At 39.9% G+C, this 10889-nt stretch overlaps 1 protein-coding gene across 1 annotated transcript in view; it reads left to right on the top strand.

Annotated features, from left to right (window-relative positions):
* Positions 1 to 584: 584 nt before the first annotated feature.
* LOC113238651 (lysosomal alpha-mannosidase-like) overlaps positions 585 to 10889 on the top strand; it is a gene marked incomplete at both ends in the record, with an annotated part of 11469 nt that continues 1164 nt past the window's right edge. Inside the window, 8 exons of the mRNA XM_026475487.1 lie at positions 585 to 790; positions 3161 to 3294; positions 4231 to 4367; positions 5703 to 5795; positions 7128 to 7257; positions 7867 to 7942; positions 8822 to 8942; positions 9474 to 9564. Of these exons, the coding sequence (XP_026331272.1) occupies positions 585 to 790; positions 3161 to 3294; positions 4231 to 4367; positions 5703 to 5795; positions 7128 to 7257; positions 7867 to 7942; positions 8822 to 8942; positions 9474 to 9564 (988 nt within the window). The remainder of the gene's footprint in view (positions 791 to 3160; positions 3295 to 4230; positions 4368 to 5702; positions 5796 to 7127; positions 7258 to 7866; positions 7943 to 8821; positions 8943 to 9473; positions 9565 to 10889) is intronic.

Raw genomic sequence — 10889 nt, 5'->3', positions numbered from 1 at the left:
ACACTTTTTAGCGCGGACCCGACGTCCATATAATTGTAAGTCAATGGGTATAATGCTCATAAAAAGTTCTGTGGAAGGCGTACTCATAATGTGTGTGGGGTACAATATGGACGTACAAGATTCCTTCCCCTTCGGGAATTCTTTCTGTCGTTTCCCCTTTACCAAAGAAGTAAAGTAGTAGAAGTTAGTAGTAGACCTCCTTGTGAAAGAGTTCGTCCAGGGAAGTACTGCCACCTTACCTAATTCTGCCGCCAAGCGGTAATTTAAGCATTACTGCATTCCGGTTTAGAAGGGCAATGGTTCTGGTGGAATTACAGGCACATGGGACTTATCAACTTATGTCTCAGGGTGACGGGCGCAATGGCAGTGTCAGATCTCAGATCTTTGCGATTCAAAAGTTCTAAGTGGCACTGCAACTGTTATGGACAGGCGTGTAACATAACACCAGGCGTACGACTTGTTCGTCCTGTCACTGATTTTATAAAATAAAGAAATAGCAAGGAAGGTGAAAGAGTTGGTGACAAATTCTTTTTCCTACTTTAGCTGTAAATCACGACGATACACTTTTATGAATATTTTTACAGAAAACTAAACAACACATTCTCCGAGTGCGGTCGTCCCCTCGTCGCCTGGCAATCGGATTGCTACGGCCATTCTCGTGAGTTTACGTCGCTTGCGGCTCAAATGGGCTTCGACGGGCTGTTCATCAACCCGATCAGTTTCGAAGACGAGCTTGCCAGGATGAGGCGAATGGGGCTGGAGTTCATTTGGAGAGGGAGTGATGATCTTGGTATGTCCGCTTTTCCTAACAAGCTTCTTTTTTCTGTGTATATTAGGACGTGTTCCCATTGTGTCATAATGATTTATTTGTTATTGGACGACTGTCACTTTTGGCCTGTCCCCATATCACGACAGACTGTCGTGACTGTGTCGTGGACTTTTTGTATGCCCAGCCGAGGGCGTGAAGGACGATAGGGGAGAGTAGGAGCAGAAGACGCGCAGACAACGACAATTAAAACGCGACGAGAATAGTAGCTGCGAGTATCTATCTTCAGGTTTTATCGTGACGTTCTATTTATCGTCAGACGACTGTCATGCTAGCTCTGCCCATTGTCACGACAGACTGTCGTCGTACCATCAGTTTCAGAAGCAGTAGAGCTCCTTGTAAAAGAGTTCGTCTAGAGTACTGCCACCTTACCTATTTCTGCCGCCAGTAATGTCAGCTTTCGGTAATATCGGTTGATATTAAAAAAAGAGTGGTATATTTAAAGTACCTATTGTATACAGCGGTTTTCTTGTAAAATTTCGCGGTAAGTTTGCGTTTTTCTTACATCATCGTTAAAACTTTTAGGAATCAAGTTTTCACACAAAGTCAAAGATCATTTATTCCATAGGCAAATAAACTTAAATGCTATGGAATACACTTTGAATCAAGTTTGTGTGGATTCTGGAGCCATGTCGTCTTTCCATACATCTTTATCTAACACGTAGTCTTTTTTAATTTCGTAATATGACTTTTCAATCAAAATATTTTTAATGTAGTTTTTAAACTTAGGAAATGATAAACTTAATATATGCTCCGGAATCTTATTGTAAAAACGTATACAGTTCTACATAAAAGAGTTGTTTACCTTGGTTAAACGAAATCGTGGTACCATGAGTTTGGACTTAGCTCTAAGGTTAATTTACTTATTTTTAATGTTTTGCCAGAAAAGCCTTAAATATTTTGATATACTATATGAAAACGATTAGACTTTTCTGTTGTCGTGTTTTTCAGTTTAAATTATGGTTAATAATAAGTATACTGTTGTTACTACTAAGTAGGAGCATTGTCGTGAGACTGTGTTATATCTTCTATAACAGCGTCCTTAATATTAAAAGATAGCAAACTAGCTATATGTCTCAGATACCTTAGGGGTAAAAGTAAATTATCCTCAAAAAGTTTGAAGTTCCTTACGAACTTATTAATGTCAAAATATAATCTCAGTACAGACTACTAAAAAAACCGACCTCAAAAGTACGTGGAATCACGTCTATTTGCTAAGTTTTATTGAAATATCCCCTAGTTCGCCACTATACAGGACTTGATACTGGAGATAATAAAAATAGGTTCTCACTACGACACTACTCAAAGTATATCGAGAGAAAAACGCCTTGAATTGGAGAAATAGCAAAATCAACTAAATAATTGCTAAAAGTAATTGCTCCTAAATTAAAGTTAAAGTTAGGCGCTATTTATAAAAATGAATCTTCATGCGTGAACATCCACCCTTTGAGGCGGATGATTTTCTTCAAAATGAAATGGGACCACTATGGAAATACCCCCTTTCCAACAAAAAAAGAATCATGAAAATCGATTCACAAATACCGGAGTTATCGCGTAACATATACATACAAAAAAAAAAAGAAAAAAAAAAGAACATACAGTCGAATTGAGAACCTCCTCCTTTTTTGAAGTCGGTTAAAAATATAACGTCACTATGACGGCAAGTCAAATTATGAATATGCGAATTTATGGAATATATATACTTATTATTATGAGCGATGCCTAGGTTAGAGCAGTAATGTAGGGAATGCACTTAGTATGAATTTACTCCCACACTTCTCATGAATTCTCAACAATACGTCAATGCTACTATTTACTTCTTTTTTACTAATGTTATTACTATCACCTATTATAAGAATATTATCAAAGTTGTAACCACTTAACAGTGTAATAATTTGACTAAAAGTAGCTCCTTGATAGCAATAGTTGACTACCCTTTGTTTTAAGTGGTTACTTAGGTGGTGACCTAGTCCTACGCCTACTTTATCAGGAAAAACTACCGTTCTTCTGGATGGCCTGGTAGGAGTTGTAATAGTCTTGGTTGACCGTTGAGTGTGTCGAACTTCAACCGCATGCGTGCGTGCGTGCATGCGTGCGTGCGTGCGTGCGTGCGTGCGTGCGTGCGTGCGTGCGAGCGAGCGTGCGTGCATGCGTGCGTGCGTGCGAGCGTGCGTGCGTGCGTGCGTGCGTGCATGCGTGCATGCGTGCGAGAACTGAGATTATTCAGTTTTTATCGAACGTCATGTTTCACAATGATATTTAATTACTTTTTGTGATATTACTCTACTGGTAACAAACCAGTTTATTATTTTAATAATGGTTTTCGAATTCTAGGCTCATCATCGGACATCTATACGCATAAGCTCTTCGACGGGTACTGGTCTCCACCAGGTTTCTGCTTCTCCACACAGTGCACGGATCCGTTACTGACCTTACACGATGACGACATCAAGAATGTAGATGGGCGGGTAATTACACCCTTTACACAGTCACGCTATCGCGCGTGATCAGGAACCTCATTACCTGTTCACGTGATTGGTCGTGTATGTTTTTGGTACAACGAAAAGAGCGTCTGTGTAAAGACTAATAACGCAGGATAGACCGCGTGAAACTGGCGCGTGTTAATGTATCACGCGCGATAGAGTGTCTGTGTAAAGCCCGCTAATAAGACACAAAATCGAATAGCTGTAGATGAACGACCACACGATCTCTAAAATACTGTTTCCATTATTGCATCCGTTCACAAAATATTTACCATTTATGACGGAAGTGACACATTAACAAATTTAGATAAGACGGCAGCACCATAAGTACGTGTTTTGTTAAATATTTTAAAACACGCACATGTCTACCCTCAGCAGTCGATCCGGCAAACTAAGCGTGTTTGCAGGATGCGACACGCGCTGGTAGAAGTCCCTTAGCACCTTAGGAGGAGCTACGTCCTCCACCTCCCCTCCTCACGACGAAGCAGGCCACACTGCCCCGCTGTCCTCCTCGCGGCTGTCAAACTTACTGGCGAACGGAGCGCATTCTCCGATCCCCCGCAGCCGCGAAGGTACACCGCCGCCGAGCGGGATCGGCCCTCTCCCGATCTCGCTCGACGGTCTCCTTCTGGAGCATCACCGCTTCACAGAAGGAGGCCATTGCCTAATGGGACTCTTGATCCGCCAGCATAGCCGTTACTATGCCTAACGGAGAGAGATTCCGGATCTCGCTCGATCCGGGCAACCAGTGTGTTCCGCTCGGAGGCCCAGGTGGGGCACTCATCCTGCGTGGTGCACACTCGCCCCCCGATTTAAGGACAACCTCAATCTGATTGAGATGTGTACGCCAAGGTTCCTTTATCTGTCCTTTCATCTTCTTTCGCGTCTCAACTTACCAAATTTCTATATGTTATTTGTCAGGTCATAAAATTCATAAATTCCATGTTGAACCGTCAATCCCCGAACTACAACACGAGTCACGTCATGGTGATCATGGGGAAAGTCTTCGCGTACTACGATGCTACCATGTGGTTCTCCAACATAGACCAGCTTATCGAGTAAGTACCACATAATACTACAATATCAATCACCAATGATGCAAGGGCAAATTTCACCGAACGGAGGCCATTTAATTGGCCGACTTCAAAAAAGGACAAAGTTCTCAATCGAACTGAATTTTTTTCAAGTTCAAATTTAAATTCATTTATTTCTTTGTGACAGGACAACCGGCCATTCTCACATTCAGTGTTCTTTATTACCATAGTCCGTCGAGTATACAACCAGAAACAGAGACGAAATGTCATTTAATTTGTTTGAAAACTATTTGGCCAAATCATTATGGTGACAACTGCGCTCCGATTGGCCAGCCCGAATTCGAAACAATTGACGGGTGTCGTCAATTGTTTCACTTAAATCATTTAGTTTAACTTGAGCTTTGCTATAGCGGACGAAAATTGAAAAATTACATAATTTAATATTTAATTACCGATGAAATGTGATTCTGTTTGTTTTGTAATTAGAGTTTTGCTGTTTTTCCCACATCACTGAATGGAACAGCCGCAAATAGTTAGAGATATTATCTTTATCACAATAAATACAGAATATATTTGGAATATACCGAGACGTACACACAGGTCAGTTGTTGGCGCTGTACTATTTCAGCTTTCTAACTTGTGATTTCAGCGCAAACGCGAGTTGATATTTAAAAGTGATATTTGCTTGATGAGTTGCCAGCGATGGATGGCCCTTATTTCGTCTCTATTTCTGGTTATGCCGACTTAGGCCGACTAAAGGCGTTACAAAAATTTCATATAGAATCACTGTGATCCGTCTTGCAGCATACAAACTTTAATTTTTTTTATATACACACTCTTGCAACAATTTGTATCCTGTATTCAAGCCGACCAATATAATTACTTACCCAATATAATATAAACACTTACCCAAGGACCTTGTACAAAAACATAGTTAATTGTAGTAATGCAGCCAAATGTAAAAGTAAGCTTAAGTCATTTATTTTTAATTTGTATACAGTAACTAATGACGCATAAATCTGTGCAAGACAGCGACTGAAGCCTCCTACATATAAACCCATTATAGGGATTGCAGTAGGTAGGTTAGATTTAAGAACCAATGTATATTTTTGTTTTGGAAAAAAAATTTAAAAAAATTAATTCAAAATTGAAGAAATTAATTCCACATCTAAGGATGGGAAATTAGGGGATCCAGGGGTGTACTCCCGTTCTCTGTCCAACATCCGAAATAATTACTGTGTTTCCAGCGAAAATAGAATCATCAAAATCGCAAATTGCGAATAACACGCGTACAAAAAAATACTACTACAGGCGAATTGAGAACTTTTGAAGTCGGTTAAAAAATATAATTAATTTCAGTTCTGTGAACGAGATGAGTTACAGACTCGGCAAGAAGGTGCGATTGTATTATTCCACACCCGCGTGCTATCTAAAGGCTGTGTATCAATCCAAGTAAGTACATTTTCAGACAGATTGTTAATAGCTTATATATCAAGCTAAAGAAACGCGTTTCAAACCTGAATTAATTTCCTGTGAATCTGTATCTGTATATAGATAAGTATACAAGGTTATTTGTAAAATACCAACATCGAGTACATAACCAAAAATAGAAGCGTAATAATATCCGTCCCTGGAAACCCATCAGACAAATGGGCCTTATATCCCTTTATAAATATCAGTCCCGTTTGCGCTGAAATCACAAATTAGAAATATTAACTAAAAATAACGGCTAACTCACGTATTTAAGTCGAATTGTCCCTCGACATGTTTCGAACCAATTCGTGGTCCTTAATCATGAGATTGCGCGGCGGTGACTCGACGGAAACTGCACACCAGAGCCTTGGCAGCCCGATCACTCAGTACGGCAGCGGGCGCAGGCGGCGTCGGCGAGAATCTAACCACGTTTGCTTCATTTTTATTAAAGTCATATGCAGGATTGCACACTACACTAACAACGTCACTTTTTAAAGTCTCGTCTACACTAACCACTGACGTAGTACCTAACACTGTTTTCCAGCCGGGGGGTACCGATCGTCCACTATCACGATTGAAATTCGAATGACGACCAATCTCGATAGCTTCAGGTACTTTCCGCGGAGTGAAATACTTTTCTCTCGACATTCAAAAGCCATTGTCACGTTATGGTCGTGTTAATTATCTCGCTAGAAGCCTCGAAAAGCGTAGAAAAATAACTTATTTTGCTACTTTGGAGAGTAAAAATAATAGTCGAATTGTAATATTTATAGGAAATGAAACTATTTTTCCGGATTTAAATCGCGTATATTTGTTTTTTCAAACAAACCGACGTTTCGGGCCCTTTACAGGTCCCATGGTCACGGTTGACTGAGGTGGTACAGTCTTCAACCAGTTATGTCTAATATTAATTCATCATATTAGTTTTAAATCCGTAAAAATAGTTTCATTTCCTATGTGTAGCAATCACGAAAACCTAAGAACTCGATATGTAATATTTATTTTATTTTATTTTAATAAATTTTCTATTTACCATTTTCTATTTTTTTTGTTGGAATAAACGACAGTAAACCTTACACCGCTGCAATATAGTCGCTTCTTTTTTTTGGAGAGCACATTAATTGTAATTTCAATATAAAATTAAAACGTCGTAACTTGCAATAATTAGTATTGATCTTTCTACGGTATGCCAACTGAGTAAAGTTTCAATTATGTTAACAGCCCAGAAAGTCTCTCCTTGTAAATGGGCCTTTATGCAATCGCAAAAACGATTATTAAAACATCTTCCTGTGTAATTATAATTTCTTCCAGTTCGCGGTTCGAGACGAAGCAGGACGACTTCTTCCCAATCGCCTACGACTATCAGACGTACCTTACTGGGTTCTTTACGACTCATCCATCGTTGAAACTGCTCATTAGAGAAGCTTTAGTTTTTTTACAGGTACGTAATTGTCCATGGATATTATTTTTAAAGTAAATTTGGTACCAAATATATAATATATAAATAAATATATATAGTACGATGGTAGTAGCGGAGATGTGGGATATAAATATAGCAATTTACTAGCAGGGAAGTACTTCCACCTTACCTATTTCTGCCGCCAAGCAGTAATATGAGCATTAATGCGTTCCGGTTTTAAAGAGTAAGTGTGCTGGGTGAAATTACTGGCACATGGGACTTGTTAACTTAAGTCTCAGGGTGACGGGCACAGTGGCATTGCCCGTTTGATCTATGCGATTTAAAGTTCTAAACGGTACTGCAATTGCTATTTTTAATAATAATCTTTTATTTAAAAAAAGAAATTACATGTACGGGCGTGTCGAAAACGACCAGGAACTCGACTTCTTCGTCCGGCCATAAATGGTATCATAAAAAATAAAATGACCAATCGTTCTGCGCAAATTCATTACCTCCTTCCACAAGCGTAGCAAGCTCTCCTTTGGAGTCAATGTGGGATTGTACAGGGCTTGCATCCGCCGGATAGTGACTTACACAACGCGACGGATGCCACGTGTTCTAGTTCTTATATTTATTTATGTTTTTTCGCAGATTTCAAAACAGCTTCAAGTTTTTGCAAATTTAAAGAACAATGACAAAATATTTGAAGAATTCGGCTGGATATTTAGTGAGTAAATAGAATATCCAAATAATATCGTTAAACCAGACATTTTTGAAGTAAAAAAAAATTAAATGGTACAAAGTGATCCATGGATCCGGATCACTTTGTACAAAAAACAATGTTCGCAGTTGGAAAAAGTGACAGTTTGTGAAGCTTAATCTGTTGTAGTCATCACCACTTCTCGGACCTACATGAATGGATCACTTTGTTCTACGAATTTGGCTACGGCGGTCGCTTCAGCTCTTGTGTTGGTGGCGTTCGTGGGCTCGCACTGCGGGCTTGTGAGGACACTATTTTCAGGATTGTAACTGATTACTGCAGATTGTCGAGCTTTGAGTTCGTTACGCTTAAAATTAAGTTCTGAGCGCGGTTCATCCCAAAAATCACAGACTTTGTCCGATTGGCAACCTGCTTTGCTATTCCTCTACCTGCTACTTCGTTTGGTACAAAGGTTGGAGCACTTTGTTAAACTGAAAGCAATTAAAAACTGTTATCAGTTAATTTATAGTCTGTTAGCCGTGACCATGAGACCTGTAAAGAAACCGAAACGTTGGTTTATTTGAAAAAAAACGAAATTTAGATCCAAAAAGGATTGTTTTATATCCATCATCATCCACAGCCTTCACCCACTTCTGGAGATAGGCCGCATGTACTTTGTAGCTAGTCTTAGCCATCTTGCTACAGGACGACGTCGCATGTTTCTTTTTATAACTCCATCTGTCATCACCACGCCTCGCAATATGTCCCATCTCCACTTCAATTTTGTTATCCGATCTTCTATGTCCTGGATCTTAATTCGTCTTCGTTTCCTTTCGCCTTCATTGTGTACATATTTTTACAATGGTTTACCTACCATTCAAATACCGTTAAAATTGAACTTTTCAGGTTTAATGCAGGATCACAGTATTGTGAGTGGCGCTCTGCGCAAGCATGTCAAAAGTTACTACGTTCAGAAGATTTTTATGGGTATCCAGAAGTCAACGAATGTATTGAAACAGGCCTTTAAGTATGTAAATAATAATAATTATTATTATTAAACGGGGTTAATTCCTGCCAGACTCGCTGGCAACTTGAGGCGTTTGGTTTACTGTGCCATGGCGTCTGTAGCACAACTGCAGAAAGCGGTTCGCCGTTCTCAAACTTGAATCTTTGACCTCGGCCTACTGTGCCGAGTGCGAGAAACAAAAATGTACGTCGGATTAAGACTTATGGGCGACGTTGAGGGAAAGGGTGTGATGGTTTTCACCAGAGAAACGCGAGCTCGGTCATTCCAGTTTGGAAGGGTAAGTGTACTGGTGAAATTACAGGCACATGGGATTTGTCAACCAATGTCTCAGGGTATCAATGGTAGTGCCCGCCAAATCTTTGTGATTTAAAGCTCTGAGTGGTACTGCAACTGTCATGGACAGGAGTGTCGCTTACCACCAGGCGCACGACTTCTTCGTCCCGCCACTTTTGGCATCTTGTCGGACCCATTATTATTAACATCCACCGCTGCACTTGTGTGTTTGAGATTATTCTTATTTATATTTCGCAGTAAACTCCGCGAGAGTCCTAAATCGATGACATTGTACAGATGTCTATTCAACATATCCAGCTGCGAGAACCTAAATGGGAACAATGCATTTGTGAGTAACAAAATTAATACAGAGTATCCATTGACTTACAATTATTTGGACGTCGGGTCCGCGCTAAAAAGTGTCCGAACTTATAGGGCGTTAAAATCGTATACAGAGCGTCATTCACGCTTTAGTCTTCGTATGTTCGACTGACAGCGAAGCAAGCAAAATTAGACAGTACTGCGATGACATTACAATTTAAATTCAACGTTTTAGCTTTTTCATATTCCTTTACATGTCACTACGTTTAAATAGGTTGACTTGGGACATTTTTTTCGTGGTTTTTGTATTAGACCCGTCGCTCATTTATTTGTAAGTCAATGAGAGTATCTGACAAATCGATAATTAATATTTGAATTAATGTGCGTAGGGCGCTGGCAGTCAGAAGCCATATGTTGACCCGTAGTGGGTTGCAAGGTGTACTAAGTAAAAACTATCCCCTTTGGTGCTTACTGCCAATGATTTTACACATGCAACCTATGGATCAACTACACTCAAAAGGCTGGACGCTTCGAGTCCGGTACAATAACGCATTCAGGATGTTGTTGAGACTGGCGCGGCATTGCAGTGCGTTGAGAATGTTTGCGTAAACGCGAACGGACGGTTTTCAGGCCATCATATTTAGGAGTCCATACTACTCAGCTCGAATTAAAGTTTTTCCCATACTAATAAGATTCGTTTTTCTTGGATCGAAAGGCAGGGACACTGGCTTTATTTCAGAATTTTTTTTACATACGAAATTGAAGTCATTTGAAAAAATGTTTATATTATACCATACGTGTTCTACTTAGTTCAGTTGATATAAAAAAAATCATTGGTAAAATATGTGAAATATGTTTTGAATATAGCGGTTTTCTTGTAAAATTTCGAGGTAAGTTTGTGCTTTTTTTAAAAATTGTTGGAAAATTTTCACACCGTATAGTAAATAATAAATAAATAAATAACGCACACACTCAACATGGCCCCGCACTAGGGAAACCCTGTGTCGCGGGTGCCATGGACACACATATAGACAACCACAAATTACACCCAAACTCACGAGAGAAATAAATGTAGGCCATACAAACATTTCTCCCGTCCCAGGAATCGAACCTGGGACCTCTGCGTGGCAGTCCGGCATGGTAACCGTTTGGCCACGGAGGCAGTTCTCAATATACATCGTCAATTTTACTTTACATTTTTGCCAAAGTGATTGATTCTACACTTTCGCTGTTATGCGCCGAATCGACCAAGGCCATTTGAGGTACTATAGACTTTTAAGCGAATGGTAGTTGCTAAGGCGCATGCGTGGCAGCCCCAACAGCCTCCTGACCACTGTCGCGGAAAGAGTCGAC

Source organism: Hyposmocoma kahamanoa, unplaced genomic scaffold (genome assembly GCF_003589595.1).
Source record: "Hyposmocoma kahamanoa isolate Upper Pololo Valley unplaced genomic scaffold, ASM358959v1 97122, whole genome shotgun sequence".
In the NCBI taxonomy this organism is placed as follows: Eukaryota; Metazoa; Arthropoda; class Insecta; order Lepidoptera; family Cosmopterigidae; genus Hyposmocoma; species Hyposmocoma kahamanoa.
Note: the sequence above shows the minus strand (reverse complement) of the source record. Positions and strands in the feature narration are given on the sequence as shown.